Consider the following 26,802-nt stretch of genomic DNA (forward strand, 5'->3'; position numbering starts at 1 on the left):
GAAGTGTGGCGCACTGTTTACTCTCTGCATCCTGTTTATGAGGCAAACAACAGGGAGGAAGAGTAATTACCCAGTGTTCTCAAGGGATCTGCTCTCTAGAGATTGTGGGAGTCCAGCCAGAGATGAGCTCACAGCGAGGTATAGCGTCTTCAATCACAACCACAAGGCCTTTTCAATAATACAAGAACCTATGAATGAAATATGAAGGAGGCTCAGACCGTGCTGATTTGAATAAAAGGACTGAGATGTGTACGTTGTCACAAATCCTCATGGTCCAGCACCCGTCCATACATGAGCAAGACCTTGAGGGGGGACTGGTCAGATCATTAAATATGGATGATCAGTCACACATATGGGCCGGTCTATTACAGGAGGATCACTCTTTCAGTAAAAAAACACAGGGAGAATGGTTCATTTGGTAAAGTAATATTACATAATCATGCACTTCAAAGACACAATTGTTAACTGAATGAGCCAAAAGTCTGAGTCATTCAACCTTATTATTTGTAGTTTCAGTACACCAACATGAATCCCCCTGGAATTACCATTTAAAAGCATTAGAAGTGCACTTTAGTCGCCAGAGATCATTATTAGCATTACATTTGGTGGTGTCTCTGTTTTCATCAAATGCTTATTGTCTTCTACATCTTTTGGAGAGCCACCAATTTGTTATTTTTGCTGAAGCAAGTCTGATGCAGAATAGGGATGGATCGGATCACAAAAACACATTATTATTTTAGCACCCCAGATTACCATACACCCTAATAATCCACTTTTAACAGATTGTTTTTAATCAATTCTGTCATGTTTAGTCATAAAAAACCTGAAAGAATGAGTCTGTTTCTCATTGCAAACATCATTGAAGCTGGGTGGAACATTGCTACACTGTAAAAAGGGAATCTTCAATCAGCTGAAGTAATGTAATTTTTTTAATCAATTCAACTCAATATTTTCAAGTTAAGGTTTCCAATGTATTTTTGTGGATCATATCAACTTGAAATTCTGCGTTGCTACAACTAATAAAGAAGTAGTTGGACCAATTTAGCTTAATTGCTTCAATTGGTCACACCTAAATAAATTAAGTTCTTTGAAATGAAATTTACAAGTTCAATAAACACAGTTTAAAAGGCCATGGCTTTGGCTGCCTGTCTGTGCTCCATGGCAGTGAGGGCTCCAATTAAAATACTCTTTCGGAAATGGTAATTTAAGTTTAACTGAGGACAAAACCCAGTTTTTCATTTTGAATCATAATTTTAGCCCATCAACACATCATTAACAAATTATTAACAAATAAAACATTTAACACGCTTTAAGGTACATGGTCCATGCCAAAGGGCACAGACAGCAGGTCCATGCCATGTGGAGCACAGAAAGCCTGTGCCCTTGGCAGGTTAACATATTAATGTACAGCTGGGTCTAATATCCACTGCATTCCCTCCTCACTCACGGTTTGAAATGAGTCAATTCAACAGGCTGTAAAGTAAACTTTCCAAGTAGACAGTACTCAGCTTAAGACTATTAGTCATATTTACTAACCTTTTTAGTGCAATTATTTTCCTAGATTCTTTTAAGTAAGCTCAACTTGTCACATTTTTACAGTGCAATAAAGTATAAAAACACCTTGTCAGATTTTACTTTGAGGTTTTGCAAATTATAGAGTTGAAACAACTGAAAACCTTTAGTTGGACTGATGCAAAATGTTGATTTTAGAACAATCAATTTTTTTAAGTTCATTTGACTTAATTAATTGTGTTGATTGAACTTATTGACGTCATTTCAAATAACTTATTTTTTTATGTGTGACCAATTGAAGCAATAAATTAAGTTGGTCCAACCGTTTTCTTTTTTCAGTGTAATTTGAACATGCCAACTCCTCAGTAAGGAAAGTCACTATTGGCTGTCCCAGAAGTCGCTAAAAGCCACTAAATGACGCTGCTGTCTAATTTGCGTAATCCTCATGGACTCTGTAGGAGACAGAAATATGGTGGGAGAGACAGAAATATGTTTAGAAATAAAAATGAACTTTCTTCAGTCCATTTTCTTGGTGGCGACTTTCTTTTTGGCCAGGCAGTGTGTTTTGAAACGTATACCTTTTTAGTAAAGAGCTATCCACACCATGTATGGTGTTTTTTTTTCTGACATCTTCTAAATAAAAAAAAAACAACAACTACTTTTCAGCGCTGATAATTGCAGCTTGAACACCCTTCACATTTGAAGAAGTAAACAAGGCTAATTGGAGGCTGTTGTCTTGCTAACACCCACTATTCTCTCCCCCTGTCACTCTCTGTCTCTGTAGGCGCTGGTGAGACTCCCCCCTCAGATTTCTCAGAGTGAGGAGGTGCTGCGCTTCTTCGAGACGAAAACTGAGGACATCAACCCCCCAGTAGAGTAAGTGTCAACAACTTCACGGTGCATTGACAAAGAAATGGAAAACGCGTGTACATGTAACACAAGAACTCACAGATGCCAACTTAATTATGTGTCAGGCTCCGCTGCAGGCCTTAATTACTGTGAAGGTACAGAAACCAAACACGGCCACATCGGCTGTGAGGACAGCTCAAACCAGTCACAGTAATTAATGTGACTGTAGGTTTAAAACAGCAGTGCAGCACTTGGTGCAGCTTTTAGGTGAAACTTTAATGTTGCTGCATGTTTGTGACCTACTCTCTGCAGCTTGTCCATTATAGCTTTTCACACATTTACTCCTGGAACAATTCAGGGAAATCTGCAGACAGCCTTCAGCTCAAATCTTCCTTTGCTTTTTTTTTGCATGGCACTGGCTGTAGAGAGGTGAAATCTCTGACTTCTTGGAAAGTTGAGAATGAAAGAGTTCAGAAGAAGTTTAATTCAATATTAGACAATTCTCTTTCAAATATGTAGCTCACTTCGATATCTGAACATTTCCAACCAAGTAGTGCGTGAAAGGGCTGAGTTTAATGTGATAAAGAAGGCTAAATGTTGAACCTGCAAGTTTGAAAAGTCAAGAGGGGTGACTTTGGTGGATATCACAGCCTGGTTTTAACAGCCTTTTGATACAAGCAGTAGCACTATGAATTCTTCTTTGGTTCTTTCCTTCCAACTTTTTTTCGGGTAACTAAGGACAATCCGAACTATGCCCAAGCACCCTTCAAACTTTAGGTCTTGTTTGTTTGGCCAGTGTGATGGCTCCGTATCATGTTCAGGCATGGTTCACTTCCCTGGCTTTGGCATGGAGAGTTGTGCTTTGGCGGTACACTTCATGCATGAGCACAGACACATACGTAATGAAGACATGATGTATATTCCATGACATATAATCACTGCGACTGCCAACCACCAAGAATCCCCACCTCAAACATAAATAAAATCCGAAGCGCAACTAAAGTTGTTGCCATGTTCTCCGTGTTCTCCATGGTGCTGACCCTGATGAACCCACGCCTCTAATAAACAGACGTTTCATGATGGTGATATGGGGCTCCATGATGATGATATTACGACATATTGACGACGTATATACAGAGGCAGTTTTACTTAGTCTGGTTCCTATTGGAGTGGTGTGACCATGGCCTGTACCTGCCAGTGGGGGAATGGGGCTTCTGGGGGACAGTCATGCTTAAGTATGGAACACTTCAGATCATAGACTCAAAAGAAGGACGTCATCTTGCTCTGTTCGAAGTGAGGTCTCCACAAAAACTGCTCCCCCTGGTGGCTGGCTGCAGTATAGGTAAAAAAATCCATCTCTCCAGTCATTCCAGATGGGCTGAGGGCAAACTTTAAAAAAAGGAATATGCCTCGTAGAAATGTTTCTCACGTCTGATTGCTGTGGTGATTTAAGGATATTATTTGGCTGCCTTGTATCTTTTTTTCTGGATTGTAAAATATGTCGGGAGGTAGAGACAAGACTTGTTTAGACTCTTGAAAGAAAAAAATAATTGTTATTTTGTCTCCAGCTCAACTCAGATTCTCTCTGAGTTCCTCAAAGTCTCTACTGCGCAGACTATGCCTGCACAACGGCTGCCCATGGCTGCGCCTGTGACGGGTGGAGCCACGCTGTCCACTCTTTATACAGTTTATGGTTTGGATGGCCAGTGTGACTGAATATTTTCTTAAAACAAAAAGAAAAGACTTTAAAAAATATCCAAAGTGTTGCTTCTGTTTTAATTTGACTGATGGCTACTTATCTTCTGATGGCCTGAGATGACACTTGGACAAGTTAGCCTTCTGTTAGTGTTCTCTTCAGGTGAATTACATCACATAATAAACCTCTAAATAATGAATTTTCTCTAAACTGAGAAAGGGCTTTACCTTTTTTTAAGGGCTAAAGATAAGATGATTGGTTAGAGCAGAGACTCAGTTGAAGTTCATTGTTGAAGCGTGACCTCTATATAGAAGTTTGCAGATGAACAGACATCCAGTTTCTGTTGCAGGACTGGACTCAGTTTTGTTTCCAAGACAAAAACACAACAGCAGCAATTTTGTGTCACTGATGCACAGCATTTAGATATAATATGGAGAGTTTAACTTACATGTATTGAGATGGACTCAGGTGTGTGAATTCAGCACATATATGCTTGAGCATGTGTGTATCATGTCCTAATTTCCTGGTCTCTCCACGTTGCCTCTTAAATACATCTTGGTAATACTGCGGCTAAGCTCATTACCTCTCAGTCTCCTCTCACTGTCCATGAAGACCATTCCCATACCAGCTCTTTCTGTCTGAGTTCGTTAAAAGCTCGCACCAGGCCGGGCTGAGGCAGAGGGGGGCACGGAGAGTTGATGGATGTGAGGGTAGGAGGCGCAGAATGACTTGTTCCAGTGTGGGAGATAGCCCCTTTGGGTAGTTTTTAATTAGAGAACACACTCTTCTTTCCAGACCTCAAATGCCAGTGTGGCACTATTCATTTGTAATGTGTTCCTGTAAGGAGCGCGTCAGCTGTACCCGAGGCGCCGCAGCCGAGCGCTCGTCATAGACCTGGGCTGTGTCTTTTTTTTCTCATTTTAATTACTTTTCTCAGTATTTTTCATCTCTCCTCTCCTATCTCCTCTCTCCTCTGCTGTCAGTCAGTGGTTTAGAGTTTTGTCCTCAGCTGTCTTTCAGAGATGATAAAAAAAGTAGTGCAGCAGGCAGGATTTAGTGACCTCTGCCTGGCGATGTTTTACAGCACAGCATAATCGGGTATCTCTTCCTATCCATCCTCTTCTGACTCCTTATGTCTGACGTGGCCTCGTATATCCAAGAACTTTTAATTGACGTGACAGCTCAAGGTTACAAACACCAACGCAATCATTCTTTGATCAACAGCTTTTCTCTCCATGCTGTCCACACAGTTACTGTCATTCTCCTCTCATCTTCTACTTCTCTTCCTGCCTCTAGTTTCTCTGACACCCTTCATCTTCCTGTCTCCTCTGCAGGAGTCTTTCTCCTGTCTTCCTCCTGCTCTGTATGTGCCTCTATATGTTGCTGCAGAGCGAAAAGGCGTTTATCTTGTTGTCAGGAGTTGATGAAGCTGTGTGTGAACGCGCGTTGCTCAGTCTGTTTGCACCCATGTGTGACAGACTTTAGTGTGAAGACTCATTTTATGTATTTAATTTCCATGTGATGAAGTTTAACGGGTGTTAAAACGAGGACGTTTAACGACGGAGTTCTCAAAATCAAACAATACAAACACCTGTTTCCAAAATAAACAAACTTGATTTCTAACCTGCTCACAGCGCTGTTACAGAGAGAGTCATCATGAGGTATCAGAGACACTCAGAAAAACACTGGTATGAAATTACCTGTTAGGGAGCACAGAGGTTGGTGTGGTGGCTGTGATGGAGAGAGGAGCAGTAAGACACACACAGCAGGCAGGAAGAAGTGGTTGAAAAAAGTTTTTGAACATGCCTAAAATTTGTACTCAGTCTCAAATGTCATCATGAAATTGTTCGAAACTGAACAAAAATAAATAAACCATCACATCGTAAATTTATATGCAGTAGACCTGCCATAAGCACGCTGTATAGCTTTAATCCTGGATGTTCCCCACCAGCCTCTAACACTGTTGAGGGCTCATCTTGTTCCACTTTCAATCACTGCCCTTAATTCTTCTGAGTACTTTGGTTTACGCTTTGAAACAGACCACAGATTTTCAGTGGGGCTCATTTCTAGTGATTGAGAAGACCACTCTAAGACCTGGATCCTGTGCTCCTGCAGCCAAGTTCTCCTGGCCCGGGATGTGTGGCAAGTAGCTTTAACTTGTTGAAACATCCAGTTTGGAGCATGTGAGTTTGAAGAATGGCACAATGCTTTATTGTAACAGTTCAATGTGCAGTCACAGACAATGAGAGGAGCAACAGCAGCAGCACCTATACCTTGACCCTGCCTCCACCATGCTGACTGTAGGTCCTGTACCTGCTGGAGATAATGCTTGGCCTTCTTCGTATCATGGCACCAGCAGGAGGAAGATAAGGCACACACCACACAATCTTCTTCCAGTCCCTGGCTGTCCAGTTTTTGTGAACATGGGTCAGAGGACACTGGGCTAACCTCTGTCTCTCATTGATCAGGGGTTTCTTGACAGCCTTGAAGGACCTTAGGCCTTGATCTAAAGTCAGCCACGCACAGTGCAGGTGGAACACTGGACACCAGTTTGGCGCTGAAGCTCCTGTGATGTCATTTGCTGTTCCTCCCTGCACATGTGCTCCTCTCTGCAAGTTTGTGTGGAGGAATGGTTATGTGTATCATTCTTTAACATGTTATTGTTTTGTTTGACTGTGGTGTCTTCATGGACCATGCTCTCCTCCCTTTACCTCTGTGTGACTCTATCCCTTCTGTTTTCCTTCAACTGGCTTTTTTTTTTGCAAAAATATAAACTTTAAAGACCTATTAAAGGGCATTTTTGCCTTTTTTAGGTAAGAACACTCAAATAGTGACATGAAATGTGGGGAGAGTAGTGAGCAGAGGACACATGAAGCAAAGGGTCATAGCTATTATCTAAAGCAGCATCCATAATCTCTCTACAATGGGTGCATCCTGTGACCAAGCCCAGCCAACACCCCTGAAAATATGATATAAGATATTTCCTTTGAGGAATACGACAATGTAACCTTGCAGAGCAGACGGACCTGCCTGATTCAGTTTCTGAACTCTTGCAGCTCCATCTTGCCAGGCTCCAATGACCAATGATTTCACTCGGCTAAATTCTGACCGGCCCAATCAGGGAAGAGAGGCGGGAGCTGTGGGAGCAGACGTGACTTCAGCAGACTTTCGTACTTGTCAGCGTTCTTTTGATTCTTTAGTTAAATTTATAAAAATGGAAGCTGTCGTCTAACGCCTTTTTCACAGCTGTTTCTCATGATTCAGTAGTTGCTAATCTATTGTTTCTTAGAAGCATCGGCTAGCATAAGCTACGTCATACAGTGGCTTGATGTGGATTGGTCTGTGGTGAGTGTGTTAATCAGAACGGTCGCCCAATCACCAGCTACGGATTTTTTTTTAAGTCCCGCCTCTGAAAACAAATCGGAAGAGCTGCTACCCAGATGGACTAGTGAAATATTTCCGTGGCGGATATATGAAACTGTTCGTCTGGCATGTCAGGTTAACAACAATGAGATCCTGGCGTCAGATATCAGTCCCATACTGACTCAAAAAGCTCAATCTTTTATGGGTGACAAAGTGCTGATCAATGGGGCAAATCAGTCACACTCTTCTTTGCAACTCAAGTTAGAAAGCCTGAAGTTACTGAATCGAATCAACACTCATCATTATAACAAGGAAAAGATCTTGTAAAAGTGACACTGGTATTGGATCAAGTATCGGCTGACATGAGGGCCTAGGTATTGGTATCAGTTTTTGGACTGAAAAAGTTTGAACCATGCATCCTTTGTTTATTTTTGTGGGCTTTAGTACTGAATTGTTGTCTTATTTAACCCCTAGAGGACAGACCAGTTGTTTGGCTGCAGAAAGCTTTGAGCCCAAGCTTTCAGGGCACTAATATAATGATTTCTGAGCAGCATTACAAACACAGACGCAAAAAAAAAAAAAAAACTTTACCTGAGTGAGAGGCTTTTTGGAAATTCTCTAAACACACTTACTGATTTACATTTGAAGCTGCTGGCCCCCTGTAAGAAGTTATACCTGGAGATCACTGTCAGACGATCTCTCTTATCAACACACTTCAGAGGTTACAGAAGTAAGATTGCATCTGGAGGTTGGAGTTGTAGTTTGAACATGAGGAGCTGAAGCCATAGAAAGCTGCCTGTGACTGTACTCCTGTCAGATCAAATGGAGCACTAAGCTCCTCCAGCTCCTCTCCAGCTCCTCTGGATCCCCGCAGGTTCCCTCTCTCCTCTCTTAATAAAAGAAGAACACACTGGGAGAGCTGAGCTGCCCTGCTCTCTGTTAGGAAAAAAAGAGCGCTCAGTTAATGGTGAGAACACGTCATGATCCAGAGGACTTGACTTGCAATGGGCTAAATTGGATGGGTTGCTTCCACTCCCTACCCATAATGCATGTGGGAGATGAAAATAAATCATGGGAGAGTGCGGTTCAGGAATGAGATTAGCTATTGATTTAAGATCCTGATTGGAGCGTGTGTGTGTTACTGTGTGGTTTTTAATGTCTGCGTGCAAATACATGTGAGTCCTGAGTGCTGTAGGGATGGACCGCTGAGGACTAATATTAATCCATCCTGGTTTTTTTGTGTGTAAGTGTGTGTGTGAGTGTGTGTGTGTCCAAAGTTTATCCAATCTTTTACCTGATTTTGTTTTGACTTCAGTTTCAGTTTGCTTATTTGTTGGTTCCAGGAATATCGCGCTCAAGTGTTTGACCCTGAAACTTCTTCAGTGCTGCTCATCCACTGATTCATAGTTTGAAGTCATGTGTCTGGTGTGGAAACATTGAGTAACTTTACAGCAAAAACTTTTCCTTGGAATTGTTTTCTTCCTTCTTGGACCTCCTGTGATGAGATTGAGCAAGTATTTGAATGTTCCTGCTTCATTTGTTTTGTTGTGTTAAATCCTGCACATGTTGAAAGGATGTACAACAACAAATAGAAACCAGACGTGAAACTTCTCTTTTCAAAAACTGCTCAGTCAGCTCATGGTTCATCATTTCTATGGAGTTAAATAAAGGCAAAAAGTTTTGTAAATTTGACAAAAAAATCTTTTAAAGAAAAAAATAAGATTGAAACCAAAAAATGTTAAGTTTGAACCTTAATTAAAAAAATAATAAAAGAGTAAACAGAAACAAAAATTAAGCATTAGCAATTATTTTTCAATCCAAACGTGGTGTTGATTCAGCTCTTTAATTTTTTTAAACAGTTTTTTTTATTTTCTGTTTTTACTATTGAATCAATTTTTACATTTGAGATGTTAATTTTTCAGGTGTGATTTTCTTTTTTTCAGATTCTTTTTTTTTTCCACATTCAAATCTTCTTTTTTGGATTTAAGGTTTTTCTTTCACTTTCAAAAATGTTTTGTTAAAAACACATTTTTTTAACTGTTCCTAATTTTCAAAGTCATGCAGCATTATGAAATTTAAGATAAATTTCATAGCACCTCTTTAAAAAAAATGGATTTCTTACCTGTGCACCCGAACCAACAGGTTTACCCGGTAAAAGAGATGCTGTTGTCCTCTTCATCGTGACTCTGCGCTGCGCTTTCAGTCAAACACAGAAGTGGGAAAGCTTGTTTTTTTTTTAGTATGTGTGATAAGTAAAAATTTGACATATTTTATGGAATTAATTGATGGATATCTGCCAAGGGCAGTCTTCAACAGCCCTTAGAAGCATACTTTCACCCCAGCATCTCTTTATTCACAACTAATCAGGTTCATAGTCTGTACAGGAAGGATAGAGTCAGAGGGCCTACGTTTCCTGAAGGTTACATCACTGGGGAAGGCTCTGAGTCTTCTTTGCTATGCTGTCACTGACAATTCCACACCCAAATCAGTCGAGACCACGCCCCCCATGCCAGAACAGGGCCAAAAGTTTGTTTCTGTTAAATGGAAAAAAACAATTTAAAATTGGAAAAGAAAATCTGAAACCTAGAAAAGAACTTTTGAATGAAAAAAAAAAAGAATCTGAAAAGAAGAAAACTGCACCTGAAAAAATTAAAAACTCAAATGTTAAAATATATTTAAGAGCAAAAACTGGAAATATATAATTTATTAAAAATAATTAAAGTACAGAATCAGAACTTTTAATGGTTTGAAAAATAATTGCTCATGTTGATTTTTTGTTTTGGTTTAGTGTTTTATTTATCTATTTATTTTTATTTATTTACTTATTTATTTATTAAATTCAGGATCAAAGTAAAGATTTTTGTTTTTAATTTTTGTTTTCTTTTTGAATGGATTATTATTATTATTATTTTTTTTAATTTTTCAAAACTTTTGGCCTTGATGTAGCTCCTTACATTTCTTGCTTGGCCTGAAACAGTTATGTCATCCTGGTCTTGGCAAACAAACACACTTCTCCTCCTTACCTCCCTGACTTTCTTTTCCTACCCATCATTCCTCTCTTCACCCCCTCCTTATGCTATCCCTTCCTGCTTTCTTCCATTGTTCTGGAGTTTCAAAGCATCCCTCCCTCCTCCTGTTTCCCTGTCATCCGCCCATTCCTCGCCGCCTGCTGCGAGCAGGAGCCAGGCGACAGGCTCACTCAGCCTTAATGGATACTCTTCTCCGCTCCTCTAACTATCAGGATCAATAGCACTCACTGGAGACCGCACAGCAGCAGCAGCAGTGTAGAACATCGGTGAGCATGGGGTTAAACACTTAAAGTGTCTCAGAGTGGTGAGGAGTGGTCAGCCAGGCGTGCAGCCCCTGGGAGGTCATGTGCATGTCCGTGTGTGTGAACACGTATGAGTCCTCATGTGTGAGCGTTTATTGATCCCAGACACTTCAGCCAATTATGCCTTAAAATGTTTGTACAGGAGTAGAGTTGAACGGTAATCTTTCACGACTGCACTGCTCCTCCTCGTCATTGTCCATCGTGTGTGTTGTTGTCAGGCTAATTCAGCGTCTGTCTGTGTTCCCCCAGTCCCCCCTGTTTTCTGCTTGCAGCTCCATCTTACGCGGATGCACTCACTCACCCCTTCTCCCACCCGATGCGGCGTCTGACTCACTTGTGCTCTCTCCCTCTCACGCTTACTCACAGGGTGTTGTCAAGGTAGGGTTTGGGCTTTCAACAGTAACAGCTTGACTGTACACGGGCGTGATGGATGGAGCGAGAAGGGACAGCTGTAGAGCTACCAGGGTGATAAAACGCCTGGATCACGTCCTGGAAAAGAGGAAGGAGATGAAGAGGACTGAGGGGATCCCCAGGGAAGGGAAGAGGTCAGAGGCAGGGGAGTGCAAGTCCAATGTTGCACAAGAGAAATGATTGGTGTATGAGGAAGCAGATGTGATCTATTGATGTTCAGGTTAGAGCGAGGTGTGTAATCTGACCTTTATATGAACAGATTGAACTGTGACGTCCTATTTTCTACAATCAATCCATAAAATCTCATTGAAGAAGCCATGCTTTGACAAAAAGCCTGCACCTGTCCTGCTTCACTATGTTAGATTGAATTTTCTGTCGATGATTTGACCGGGGGAGAGGAGCCACGTGTCTGTCAGTGCAGCGCAGGAATCAATCCCATCCGTCAATTCTGAGAACACACTCAGATCCTGAGCACGTCTCAACATCAGTCACACTTAACATCACACCCTCCTGTGTGTGAGGGATAGCGACCCCTGTCTGTGGCCCGAAACACTGCAGCTCAGAGGGAAGTGGGTCTCCAAGCTGACGCCACTCTCATGCAATCAGCAGCTCCTTTTTGAAGCCGAGTGCCCTTGATGTTTAATATATATTTAGTCTGGACCTTCAGCTGGATCTCTGCTCTCCTTGTTTTTGCTCTCTCATGCGATGAAACGTCCTGTGGAATAAACGCTACAAAAACATGGATATTTCTCCCCCACGGTGCAGACGTCTGAAATCAAAGGGAAGACTTTATCAGAACAGCTTCATGATATTTTTATGTGTCAAAACAGGGTCTGTGTAAACACAGTTGCTCGGTTGTAGACTCTTAAGGCGCTCCACACACATGGGAAATACCCCGCGTTGCTCCCTGAAAGAGTCACTTTTTTTTGGTCTCCCTCTGAAATGAGTCGTTCAAACACTTTAGCTCAGGCCCCCATGGTGAATCATATAGAAGCTACACTGATTTGTGACTTTTAAGGCGAATATGGATACACTAAATGAGACGGTTCATCAAATCATAATAAGGCATCCAATAGAGGGATTTTCAGTCTACGTCATCATAAAGATGTGCACGCATTTTGACCGCAGAAGCAGCGTTTAGTTCCATTCATTCAGACGAGTTGTTCTGTGGTCAGTTTTTAGAATCAACACTATACAATAGAGGCAACGTCTATCAAGACACAGAGCAACCGGTGTTTTGGAGATAATAGCGACCATGCTAAATGGTGAATCTCAGCCGACAGTATCAGTAGCCACGTATACATGGACCCAAATATTCCGCTTGCATTTGGTTAATTTGCTCAAACAGAAAGAATTCGACCTTTGTAAACACCTCATTCCGAAAGAAAAGTGCTAATCCGAATGGACATTTAATCGGTTTCACAGGGGTGGAATATTCCTTTCCCCAAACCAATTGAGATATCATGTATCCACTTGAATGGAAAGTTGTCAGGGTACGTCCTTTCAGCGCATGCTCAGACACAACATCAGACGCAACTAGAGACATTTATCAACTTTAAAAATGGCGGTGAGCCGTCAGCACTAGACTGCTGCGGAAAGTTTGTTTTTCATCCAAGCTTTGAAAGAACTGAACATAATTTCAAGACTGGACTGACGAAAAACTTTGATAAATCACATGATGTTTATGTTTTTCTGCGCATACCCCATTGACTATTCTGTTTGATATTTGCGGCGCACGTAGACCAGAGATTGGAATATTCCTTTCCATGTATTCTATTGTTTTCGGAAAAGTGATTCAGAAAGATTCCATTTGGAAAGACGAAAAACTCCTCATGTAACCGTGGTGACTAATTAACGTCCAAGAGTCACTAGTTACCACGGAAACATTTAACACTGAAACACCTGTGGCGTCTGTGGGTAAATAATTAACTCTGGACGTAGTTTTCTGGTTCTTTTATTATGAACCGGGTCTCAGGCTCAGCAGTCTGTTTTTTTTTTTTTAGTTTGGGAGGGTCTCTTTTTAATAAAATTGATTTTATTGATTTATTTCCAAAATGCCCCTTGCAGGCGTTTTGCTTCATAACTCTGTTTGAGAACCAGATGGGTGACGTCACAGAGGCTACGTCTGTTTATTATACACTCTTTGGCTAAAACACAGGTTAAATATGTTTGTGCTAATGTTGATTCCAGCCCACAGTCAGCAGTTATTCTGCAGTGGTCTGTTCAAACTTGAGAGTCTATCAATAAAATGAAGAGTGAGGTTACATTAGCTCTGCTTGGTGAGGTTGGAGCTGGTAGATAGGCTCTGGTAGGAAATAACAAGGATTCACTACGTTACATATTACAGACATGTCTCAGAGCTTCAGAAACACTAAACAAATACTCTGCTCACTTTTGGACTAAACTAAACTACAAACTGAGTTAACAAAGTTGTCTTCACATTTCAAAGGATAGCTCTATGTAACTATAAAAACAATTGCCTTATTGCTTTGTCTATCCTGTGAAAGGTTGTTTTGAACAAGGAAAAGAAGTGTTAAAAACATGTACTCATCATGCTTTTGATTCCAAAACAAATGCACGCCTTGACAAGAGTCATGTTGTTATGACAGAGAGTGATGTTGCTCATGGGAAACAGTCTTTATCCTGGAAAAAACACCACCCATTCCCCCCCTAAGTGTTACTGAAATCAACTCCCAACAGAAAGTCCTCAAAGAGAACTTTGTCCAGTTGCTCCCACACCTTTGATAACTTCTGTCCCAGTTTTTATGGCTTTTGTGTGACACAGCTCAGCCAGACTTTCCTGCCTCGACCTCTCTTGATCATCCACCCACACATTTGCAAACCTCTACGTAATGTGAGTGGAGCTCAAATGTCAAAACACATGACCTGTAAACACCAAATTAACACAAGCTCTAAGTCATAAAACACATTTGTATCATCTGACAGAAAACCTGTCAGACTAAAACAACAACAGCAATAAAAACAGCTTGTGGTTTACTGCCTGAACATGTTTGGGAGCTTCTTTTGTTATCCAGAACCACAAAAAGAGAAACTATGAATAAAAATATCTGGAGCTTTCACAGTAAAACTTTAGTAGAGTGATAAAGTTTTTGTTCTCCTGGAATGACCAAACTGAATTAATCTGCAGATAGACAAAACAAAGGATTTATGTCCTCCTCTGGTTTTTGAGGTGAAAAGCCAAATTCTTCTTTCTGTTTTTCTTTTTTTTTTTTTTTAGATAACAGTGTTTAATATATCTGTTAAACCACAGGATACACATGTTTGAGAGCCACTTTTCATTCAAAACATCTGTAACAGATGAATCTACTCAAAGACTGTTGACCTTCTCCTGATGAAAACATGAACTGATGATTGCAGCCTGAAGTCAAACACAGTCTTTATGATTTGTTAGCATCAAGGCTAACTTGGTTAAAGTTATTCAGAGGAACTCTTTCTCTGTTAATTCTAGTATGAAGTATGGATGTGGTGCTTGGTCCAGAGCCTTGAGCGCGTCTCTTGTTGTCAGTTGCTTTCGTGTTTCTTATTTTAGTCTTTTCTGTGATGTTGCACATGGATCTGCTTATTTTAAGACACAGCTCTCCAAAAAATGTTGAATCGTTATTGTCAGCATGAGTAACAGCCACAGACTGACCCGGGCACATGAGTTTCTACTTTACCCTGCAGCAGTCCTCCACATGGTGGCGTACCTCTCAATACAAACATCTGTGCATGGAGTTTCCTCCCCTCAGCCGCTGTATTCAGGTCAGCCTCTGGTCCAGTCTCATGTCCACTTGGAAAACCTCCCCAGGGCTTCCCTTCATCTATAAATGTATCTTCTGTCTGACCAGATTCTCAAGCATTTCTCAGCCTTTTTCAGCCTTTCTCTCTGTATTTATGTCCACGTTGGACCCCTGCTTTTCCTGTGTGAGATCTATTTCCACTGCTTGGAATTTCTCGCCTCCCAGACACCCCCCTCCTCCTCTCTGTTTCCCTTTCTGTCAGACATGACTTTTTTTCTTCTCTTAGTTAGCATTTTCCCTCCACATCTTGCATTTTTATTGAGTCCATTTGCATGGAACGTGGGCTGTGATTTGTTTTATCTGTCTGGGCTCGTGGTATAGTAATCATATAACTATCAGCCTAAATGGCATTATCTTTCCTCTGCAGACCATAACGCTGACAAATCTCTCCATTAACATGCGCATACCGCTGTTCAGCCATGATGAAAATATTGGCCGCTGCCCCCCACAGGCTGCTGTGGAGTGAGGCAGGGGTGATGTTATCATCATTCATCATGCCCCCTCACAGCCCTCCCCATGAATAACAATAGGCATCGACCTTGGCCCGTGCCTCCGAGGAGAGAGATGCTGCGAGATTATCAGATTATTACCGGGATAAGTCATGAACTGGTGCGATTGGTCAGCTTTGGGCTGGAGTGGCACCGCTGACAGGGTGAAGACAGATTTGGAGTTTTTGTGCTAATTAGGAATAAGTGGGTGATAATGTGTTTGTGTTTCTGACTGAGCGTAGGGTCTCGCGGCGTAAGTGTTTCCAGCTCTGACACTAGCTTTGGCTTTGGGAGGTGATATTTAAGGGGAGGCTGTTTTATTCCGTACAAAGAAAGAAAACACATTGCCCCTCTCATAAATGAACTTTAGAATTCATTAGAGCTTAAACACATCCTGGCTCAGTGACATAAATACTCTCAGCAGCTCAGGAGTGTGTGTAGTGTGCTGTGTTAGTGACGCTAATGTAAGCAAGCTTTAGATTTATATTCTGACTGTTAACAGCTCGGGAAGTGTGAATACCTCATCACAGGCTGCTGAAATAGCTGCTTGAGTTGCCGCTAGCAACATTTTTGCATTTAATGATGCTGGGTGACAAATCAAACTGTTCATTTTAATAATTTCTTTTTATATCCTTAATTTACGATACAGAGAATGTTAACCGGCAGCTTTCCATCCCCAGAATATAACTGAGAAATACCACAGTGAGGAGAAAAACATTTTACTTAATTTACCCATTTTTCTTTAAACCAAATGAAACAAACGTGCTCTGAAAAGTAGCTTATGCCATCGCCTGCCTTCAGTCAAAATAACCACAAACTAGTTTCATGCACAGACTCACCTGTTTCCTTTGTTTGTTCAGTTGAAGTTGGGTTGATGACTCCTTCTTTTATGGGGTTTGAGGTTTCAAAGCAGAAATGTTTCTCTGACTGAGAAGCCTCTGCAGAAGCGACACTATGGTTTAAATTGAGGTTCTTCTATAGAGTTTCTCAAAGTTGTCACTAAAGATACAGACTCATTAGTCCATTCCTCATTAAAGCGTTCCTGCATCAACCTTCTGTTTAAGGCTCTCTGAGAGTGGCCTTTTCTGAGCTTTTTCCTCTTCTCCTCAACCTACCACGCTGCATCTGATGGTGATAGACACCTGAACAGCCTTACAAATATAAAACCCTAAATATTGCAGCTGCCCCCTGGTGGCTGATTACAGCAGTGGTTCCCAACCTTTTCTGTCTTATGTACGCCTAAGCCTTTTTTCATACAAAGAGTCCCCTCTCACTCATGCTTGTTGATGATTTTTCAGAAGTAGAACGTAACATAACTGATTATTAAATTAAAAACATTTTATTTTATCTCCTTACTTTGAAAATCTGATTCTCTGGCATTTTTTAAAAACTTTTTAACAGATATTAAACAAAAGAATGATATGATGCCTTGAAAACAAATGAGTAATAAAGATATATTAACACAACATCCAAAATAATCAACCTGCTTTTGTTTAATATATGTCCTGTATCTTTAAAATTTGTGTTAAAAAAAATAAATAAATAGATAATAATAAAAAATACTACTACTACTACTACTACTACTACTACTAGTAATAATAATAAATCAACAAAGTAAAAATTGAGCTCCGTTGAATGAGTCACCTTTAAACAGGTATTTAAACCTTAAAAATCAGGTACAAAAATAACAATGTGATATTGATACTCTCTATAGCAGCTTTCCTTTTTTTAATCAATCATCTGAGCTTTTATTGATAGTTTCTGGGGAAACTAGTTGTTGTGCACATGTTCCTTTTTATTGGCAGGTATTTCTCAATTCGTCCAAGTTAGAAATAAATTATCAAATATTTCCCTGTACCCACTGCAATGCGTTAGTGTACCCCTAGGGGTACACATACCCTTGGTTGGAAATCACTGGATAGGTGATAGCAGTCAGTCTACATTGACAAATACCAAAAAATAACACAAGTTTTGATACTAATTTGGTACTAATTCTGTTTATTACATGAAAGTATCTGATCCTGACAGTGTCTGCCCATTGGAAAAATGTGGTTGATGACCCCTGATTTAATAAATGGAATTAATTGTTAGGGGTGGGAGAAAAATCAACATATTGTAGTATCTGGATTTTTGGTTTAATGACTTTTTGTTCATTTTTTTTCCAATTCAAAGTCCTTCATTTCAGTCATTGTTTATAAGCTGGGTTGGAAAAATGTTGAGATGTCAGATCTAAAAAAATAACTCACATGTGATGTGCATTTTTGGGAAATATGTTCCCTGATAAATAGAGGTGTCCCAGTCCGATATTGATATCGGATATCGGTCCAATATCAGCAATAAAGCAAGTATCGATATCGTATTAGAATGCATCTAAAATCTCCGATATTAGCAGTTTCTGTTACCTATTGGTTAATAATAAATGGGTCAGTTTTTTCTCATACCTACTGTTGCTGACTACTGTTCTTTGTTTGAATATCACTTAATCAAACCTTTTCTAACATGACAGACATAGTACAAATTAAGTAATAAAAGTATGCATGTTTAATGCCGCGGCCACACCAAACGCGAACACGCGAATTTACTCGCGCGAATGGCCTGTCACACGCTGCGTGAACGCCCGAGTCTCGCCGCTGGACTTTTTTGACAAGCTGAGGCGCGAACACGCGAACACGCGAATGCGCAGTACTGCGCATGCGGAGTAGAGAGCTCGTTCATTTAAAGACCGAAAGTCCAAAAGAGCATCTGAAAAACAATGAGCTGTGGTTTCCAAAGCATGACAGGAGAGTGTGTGAAAGCTTTGGAGATCACAATCAATGCCTGCTGCCTCTCCCTGGTAATCCACCAGCCCTGCTTGGCTGTTCCCTGCGATCTCATCCCCGATCCCCCGACCCCCCGTACCCCCGACCACCCGAACCCCCGACCCATGTTCCCGGAGGTCTCCCTGGGGATAATGAAGGGGTGGAGGAAAGAGAGGAGCACAGAGAACTTCCATCTTTTCCCTGGCTCTGCCCCTGCCCCACTCCTCCCTCCTCTCTATCAGGCTCAAAACTCCGCTGAGGAAAACACAGTCGGACTCAGTGATAGCCCGTGCAGGCAAATCCAGCTGGGAACGAATGTTTTCAGAACTTACATTCAAAACCTGTCTCCTCAGAGACTTTCAACCAAGCCTGCTCCTGTTTTTCTGGTCTCTGTAGAGTACACACGTCGTATCGTATAACTCTGGATGATGACACACCACACAGATTGTTTTCTCCTCCATCCTCCGGCGGAGTTGGAGCCGGAGCAGGCGGCAGTTGCCCCCCAACGTCGTCAAAACAATGACGTCGTGGGGGAATATTTTGAACTCGAGCGGATTCGCGTCTACCGCCCAAACGCGTGACCGCTCCAAACTCGCCGCGCCAAACGCAGGAATCGCGCCGCCTGAGGCGAATCGGCGGCTAAACACGTCTTTGCATTGACTTTGTATGTAATCGCGCCGCAAATTCGCGTTTGGTGTGGCCGCACCATAATGCTGTTATCATATTGGATCAATATCGGATTAATATTGGTATCGGCCAATACTCAATACTGCAGTATTGGTATCGTATCAGAAGTGAAAAGGAAATATCGGGACATCCCTACCGATAAAGTCTGAAGACATCATCACCATTCATTCTTTTAAAAAGGGGACTAAAAATTGCAAAAATCAGAACTATCAAGAATCACAGTTGAAATCATAAAAGAATCAAATCTGGAGAAAAGTGTATCGTTCCAGCTCTATTAAACGTGGACATGACCCGTTGAGTTAAACATCATCATATCAAAGATTTCAAACAAATGCACGTTGACACAGACGAATGGTCAGTTCACATCATATCCAACAGCGCGTTCTGTCTCTTCTCTTTCTTTCCATCATAAACTGACATGAAATGAACTGAGCTCCTTCCTGCACGTTGATTTGATTACAGTTTGTCCTCCGGAGTCTGTGATTAGAAAAACATCTTGGCTGCTAATCTTCATCTACAAAACCATTTCTTCTCATTTGCATTATTATTTCATATGTATGAACATAAATAGTTATCTCCATGGTTGCACTTTAATTCTATGTCTTGGCGTCAGAATACTTTGTTGTGGTCATGAAGTTGTGTGCTGTGACAAAAAAATTTAATTTCTACATGCAGTTTTATTGGAGGCCAGAGTGGAAAAGATCAAATCAAGCCTCTGCTCTGTGAAAGTCATGAATAAGTCTGGTGAAGCTTGAATAACAACAGATGAATGACAACAGGCATGCCACAGAGCTGGAACGTGTAGCATGTTAATGACAAATATTCCATGATAAAGTATTTGTATAGGAATACATATATGTATGGGAACATTTAACAGTGTTTTGAATCTTGATGCCAGAATGGGTCACATTGAGCAAGCACTCGAATATCAGTTTGTCTGCAACAATATGCTGCAGTGTGCTGAAACATTACAGGATGTTCCTCTGGAGTTTGGGCCAAACAAAAAAACAGTTCTGCAGTTATGTAATAAATATAGAAGGTGAGCAAAGAAATCAGGAAGAAATTATTAAATATGTCAGAAATGTGCCAATGTTTGTTGACACTAAACGAGCCCAGAGTCAGTCACACACTTTTTGCACGACTTAATTTGCAGGTTTTTTGTTGATTGTTCACAACCATTCAAAGGGAAAAAAGTTAGATGTGTAAACAGGTCCTGCTGTGCAGCCTCCTCATGTTAAAAAGGACCAAAAATGTGAACCTGATGAAAAACTCATCCGATCTGATATTTGTTGTTTAATCCGTCCACGTCTCTTAGAACAACCCGTGTTTCCCCCTGCGCACACAGAGAAATGCTGAAGTTAATTGATCCCTTGAACCCCATCTGGAGAGTTAATTCCCACAGTGGGCTGGAGCCTTGTCACGGCCATGAGGATGAGTCTGTGCTCTGCAGGGCTTAGAGTAGGAGGGTCTGTGGTTTAGAGGGTTGGGATGAATGGATGCAGAGTGCAGGAAACGACAGGAGGGAGGGGAGGCTGTCAGAGCGAGAGGAGCTGAGACGCTAATCTCAGGAGGTGTTTACTGACTGGCCCTGCAGGCTGGTGTAGCAGGGGGCCACTAAGAGTCATTAACCAGCAGCCATTATGCTAATACCAGTAAACACATTGATTAGCTCTTTATCTAGCACCCCATCTGTACTCTGCTAATGAGTAAATCTACGACCACATGGAAGGTATTCCAGTTTCTTCTAAACTGTCAAGCTCAGGAAAGTTAGTTTAAATTTTACAGTTTATTTCTGTTAGAATTTTTTTTTAACTTTGTTTTGAATTTCCTGTAAAGGAGAAAAAACTTTGCTATCTAGCCTGACATCTCTCTTTGATTCATTATCCAAAATAATAATAATAAAAAAACCTAAGCAAAGGTAGAATTTGAATAGAATTTTGAGGGCGCTGGTTTGATGTAAGTTTTACATTTCATATTTCAGTGATGATGTTAAAGTCTGTGCAGATTCTTGCCAAATTGAAACCCATACAGGAGTTTCTTGGGTCATACAGCAGCTAGGGAAACAAAGGTATTAGCTCATTCTTCAGTCTGAGTCTAAACTGAACTTTAGATTGCACCAGTTAATCAGAGCAAGTGTTTGTCTTAAAGAAGCTTAAAACAGCTAACAGCCTCATTTTGTTCACCCCAAAAGCCAACATAATCCCCTTCAGCAGCTCTCAGATCTCATAGATACCAGTCCAGGAGGAGGTGAAGTGAGACAGTGTGACAAACAAAAGTCCTGATTATTTCTTCAGTGTTTGTCACTTTGTTATGAATTTGAATATTTGTCGAAAAGAACAAAGAACCGTTCAGGACCCTTTCTAAGTTTTGCTAACAAATCTGAAAATGTATCTTCTTGTCATGGGAGCTGAGTTTTTAGTCCTCCTTGCTTGTTAAGGCCCACATGTCTGTGTGGTATAGACCCCTTTACAGTCTGTTTCATTGTTAAGATGTGCACTCATCTTGGCAACACAAGCAACGTTTTGCTCCATTCATTCAGTTTTCAAACTCAGCATTAAAACTGCATCATGGTTGGTTGTCAAAAATTATTCCCCACCGTGGACTCAAGTTTTACTGAATTCTGACAGGATCGTAAGTTGTAACAGAGACAACGGTGTTTTGGAGTTAAGAGTAACAGTGCTAACTGGAGACCTTTAGGTTAATGTGTCAGCTGACTGTAACCAGTCAACAGGGTCACGCTTTAAACTGAAACACCAGTGAAGCTGTGAACTATTAAATGTGTTTCTGTCTTTAACCTCAGTGAACCAGCTTTGACTGTAAATAAGTCATATTAACTCTTAATATTCTTAATCCAATTACTTCTTATAATTAAAGTGACTTTGTAGCTTATGAAAAAGTTGGTTTGGAGCCGAGGTTATGACACTTAGGTCTCAATGTGGAGAGAAAATAATAACAGGAAATTTGACAGAAACAGATTTCATGTTCAGGACTTTGTTTTCTGGCGCCTGTGTTAAGACCCAGGTCTCAGACTCAGCGGTCTCTGTGATCATTTTTGCTTTAGTAGAGTTTCTGGTTTGTGGACACAACTTTATGTCTTATATTTCACATATCTGTAAAAATCCATGAATAATGTCATATGCACTAATGTGTGTAAGTTGGGGATGTTCAATACCACTTTTTTTTTCAGACCAATACCAGTACGAGTACTCACTCTTTGGTACTCACTGATACAGAGTACTGATACTGCTAGTGCTTTTGATGAATTTGATAATAATAATAATAATAATAATAATAATAATAATAATAATAATAATAATAATAATAATAATAATAATGATAATAATAATAATAATAATAATAATAATAATAATAATAATAATAATAAAATTATATGATAATATAAATTATATGAATTATAATTTATATAATATAAATTGTGATTATAAATTATCATTAATATTATATAAATTGTGGTTATAAATTCTAATAATATAAATTATATAATAATAAACTAGATAAAATATTATTGTTTATATTAATCAAATAATAATTATGATAATAATAATCAAAGACACAAGACTGTCATAAGGTTCAAAATAAAACACAAACAACTCTCTTTGAGTTTACAACTTTTTTTTAATAAATTAACAAAAGTGCAAATTAAAACTTACATCTGTCAGAGTTCAAGTATTTTTAAAACACACTGAAGTGAAAAATAAAACGATTAACTGTTAACTCTACTTGGTTCATTCATGATGTCTGAACAGGAGCTGACGCATATTTACTGTGGTGTTAAACTAGCAGCAACTACTCGCGAGGAGGGCTTACTCAAAGATTTGTTTGCCTTGGGTATTTGCTGTTGGTATTGGAAGCCTTCACTAGTGCTGATACCTTGAAAAAAGGCTGGTATTGGCCTGATACCTGATACCAGTACTCACCCATAGTTTAAACTCCACTCTGGTGTTTACGCTGGATTTCTCCACAAACCAACTGATCATCCATCCACTCACTGGTTTCTCAAAAAGCTGAAAATCATGAAATGTAAATCAAAATGAGTTTTTAAGTAAAAAGATGTTTTTTTTGTAGGTTTACCTCTTTGTGAACCTTGACAGATCATTATACTCTGCAATACTTGTGTGTCCAGTTTGCACATGCAGCCTTGACTGTTTTCTTCATCAGAATACGTAGATGCAGCATGTGCCTGGCATATCAGCATACAGTGATAGAAAATCTCAATAATTCTTATAGCTGACTTGTAACCCTGGTACTGACTAACAATGTTCAGACTTTTATTAATTGACTCCATGTCTTAAACCTTATTACCTTTCACATACACTGAACATCCCTGTACGAACCCAACACAAACTGTCTTTGAAAACCTTTAATAATGTTAAAGCTTTTTAATTTGATCAAATGATAAAAAGATGAAGAATTGAACTTTCTCACAGCAGCTGGAATAGACAACAGACAAAACAAAATCACATCGAGAAAAAAAAAAGCCAGTTTCACCACATAGTCTCTGTTTTTCTCCGTATACACTCTCACTGAAACATGATGAAAGCTGTGTACAGTAGAATGAGCCTGATTCAGCTTGATGCATGTTCATACATGGGGCTATCAGTTAAAGGCTTCTTGACATACTCTCCTGCAGTCAGCTGATCACCGAGCTGACCCTCCCAACCCGTGCACCACATGGCCGGCCTCATCAGAAGAACTCACATCTGTTTCAGCTCCACAATCAATGTCAAGAGCTCGGAGCTCTGGAACTGATGAGAGGTGCATGAAAGTGCTCCTGCTTCATGGAGCTGCAGTCAGAGAATACACCGTGACCAAACGTCAGAATGTGATGAAAAGTGTGACAAAGTGTTTGTGAGTGTGTGCTTTTTGTGTACACAACTCATCTATCTGCTGAAGTTTTTGTGTGTGCAGTGTACAAACCCACCTTTACTATGTGTGGTTACTTTATACATGATACCAACAGATAGAGGCCCTTTAATCCTGATGATAACAGGCAGGAAACCTTTTTTAAATTGTGATATCATTCTGTAAAGACACTGCAAAAATGTTAAACCTTTATAACTCCTGCTAAAGCAAACTGTCAGCAGGACCAGTGTAGCATTTCTTTTCTCACCGCAGAAAAACTCAACCTTGAGAGCCTACCTTGCCACATAAAACACCACCACTTTTCTCCACAACTGCAGTACTATGTATTCTTCACATCGCCTTTCACCCCTGGCTTCCTCCTCTCCATACCTCCAGGAGATGTGGAGAAAGAGTTGGCAGCTGAAGCTGGTTGCTCAGCCCTCGAGGGAAGAGTTTGATTTCAGCCTGAGGGATTCGGGTCACTGCGCAGAGTCTGGACCCTGTGTTTCTGCACCCCCTTCCTCAAAGTTCTGCCCTACCCTGCCTCTCCTTTGTGGCCTAATGCTTTGCAGATGCCTTGAAAAACCATACCTCTAAAAATAAAGCCAAAAATAGCCAGCTGCTCTCCCTCTGGCTCATCTTAATGTAACGTTTAATGTTTAATACTTCGCTAACAAGCCTGACATCTCCCTCTTTAATTCATTATCCAAATAACGTCTCTTCTTGCTTAAAACTAGGTTAATTTAACAGAACGTGAGCGCTAATGTTATCACCTGCTGGTTTCTAGCATAGCTAATGTGCCTGTGTGTTGACGACTATTTGCCTTCTGAGCGCTCTTTGTTGCCTAATGCTTGCATAAAAGATTACATGCAGGCATGTTGTTCCAAAGCCCTTTGTGCTCACTTAATACCAGCAACCACCCACACGTGATACGAGCTAACCTTTCACTCTGACCTGTTTTTCTTTGGAGCAGAAAAAGCACACGTTATTGATCCAATTGCCTATCACTCTCTGTGTCAGGATTAACAAAGTGTTTAACCGTCTTCATCCTCCGAGCCCGCTCCTGATCGTTTATCAGGAACAATTAACCTGAATGAGTCCCAGCGCAGCGCGGCTTAAACATGAGTAACGTGTGATTTTTTTTCACACTCCTGCAGTCGGACCTGTGACTGCTCACGCCCCCGCCTTTGTCTTGATTGGGACTTGTTTATAGAGCTTGGAGGTCGTGTTTGCCTTTCAAACCAAGCACAGCATGAATAGCTTAACAGGCTCCCTGGGAGCTGGCTCTAACAGAGTACTTTTCATGCTGCTGCTGTTTTCCACCAAACAAAACTCATTTATTGGCCCCTGTCCTCACCTCCTTGATAAGTTACAACCGGCCGTTTCCAGGTCCTACACTCTCACCTATTGTACTGTCACCGTGAGAGAAGTGTTTACTGTCAGCCTGTTCGATTAACCCAGCAGGCAGCCAGCGTGCATAGGGAAACTCTGCCTGCAGCTTGGCTTATGGAGAAGCAAACATTTGACACATTAGTTCATCACAGATGTGTTACACATCTCACTGTTTGCATCCAGCTCACTTCCTGGAGAGAGTGAGAAAGAAAACAGCTGAGGATAGAAAATACAATGGTAACACTACAACAAAACAAAAAGAAAAGCATTCAGTTGTGCACAATGGCACAGCCTCTAATGTGGAGCTACAGACCAACCTTTCCCTTTATTAGTACAAAAAACAGTAAAGTCAAAATAAAATTGACAGATTTTATGGTCATATGTACTTTTTTTCATCCTGAGGTTGAATTTATGTAGTTAACACAGGAAACTTGAGTGTACATTTGGTGCTTTTACACCACAGGAACCTGGGGCATTTTGAGGAATTATGTGCTTTTCAACCACAGGAACTAGGTTCTAAATTTAGTTCTTCTGTAGTTGATCTACCCCTTGAAACTGGGTTCTTTCCATATGTTCAAGAACTTCAGTGCCTGCAAGCTTGAGAGCTCCATCTGAACGTGTTGATGGATATCAAGTTTACAACAGCTGTTGATCATACAAGTCCTTAGGAATACAACCTAGTTTAGTTTTGTATGCACGTGTCAACAATTTATCATTGGATAAGTACACAATGACGATCTAAAACTGTTTGAAAAGGATGCATTTGTTGGTTTCTGCAGGTATTTCACCAGTCAAAGCTGTTTTGGGCTTGTTGATAAGGATTTGACCAGTGAAAGCTTTGACAGGCTAACAGAAGTGCTGCAAACAAAGCTGCCGACTTGTCTTAGCCTTCTGCGGGGTCTTTTTCAATGAATGACCATCGTTCTTGTCTTACTGCCCTCTACTGGTCCAACTGTGTATTACAATTACTTTTGTCTCTTTTCCTATAGAGGGATTATCAGTCTATGTCATCATGAAGATGCTCACGCATCTTGCCCGCAGAAGCAACATTTAGCTCCATTCATTCAGACAAGTTAGCATTTTTTAAACACTAAATTCAACCTGTTATCAGCATAAAAATGTACAGTTGTTCTGGTTTTGTCCGTCACAGAGCAACCAGTGTTTTGAAGTTAATAGCGACCATGCTAACTGGAAACTCTCAGCCGACAGTATTAGTGATTAACGGCAGAGAGTCACCAGTTAACAGGGTCACACTTTACACTGAAACACCAGCGACGTCTGAGGGAAATAATTAACACTGGACGTAGTTTTCTAGGGTTCTAGGGTCTCAGACACAGTCCAGGTGCTTTTTTTGGTCTGGGAGGGTTTCTGATTTATTGACATGTGTTTACGTCCTGGTATGTCACAGTCTGAAATGTCTGCAGATAATGCAGTCATAAGCATCGAGTGACAGTTGTGTGTTTAAACTGTTCTCTGGGTACAGCTTTCTCCACTAAAAATGTCTGTCCACCTAATATCTGTCCACTTGCTGATCTCTTCTATCCACTCACAAACCTGGGAGCCGTTTACCATCCGTATAAGTGATGCTATTTAGTTTAAAAAATGTGTTTTT

The 26,802-nt window shown here is 40.5% G+C and overlaps 1 protein-coding gene across 3 annotated transcripts in view; it reads left to right on the forward strand.

The window, feature by feature from the left end:
- The window catches only part of sh3pxd2aa (SH3 and PX domains 2Aa), a 205,289-nt gene that overhangs the window by 79,027 nt on the left and 99,460 nt on the right, over positions 1 to 26,802 (forward strand). For all 3 annotated transcript variants that reach the window (XM_074684204.1, XM_074684189.1, XM_074684197.1), the window contains exon 5: positions 2,297 to 2,388. In XM_074684204.1, the coding sequence (XP_074540305.1) occupies positions 2,297 to 2,388 (92 nt within the window). The remainder of the gene's footprint in view (positions 1 to 2,296; positions 2,389 to 26,802) is intronic.

The sequence above is a fragment of the Halichoeres trimaculatus genome, unplaced genomic scaffold, assembly GCF_033239565.1.
Source record: "Halichoeres trimaculatus isolate MK-OKI-2021-1 unplaced genomic scaffold, fHalTri1.1 fHalTri1_scaffold_2, whole genome shotgun sequence".
In the NCBI taxonomy this organism is placed as follows: Eukaryota; Metazoa; Chordata; class Actinopteri; order Labriformes; family Labridae; genus Halichoeres; species Halichoeres trimaculatus.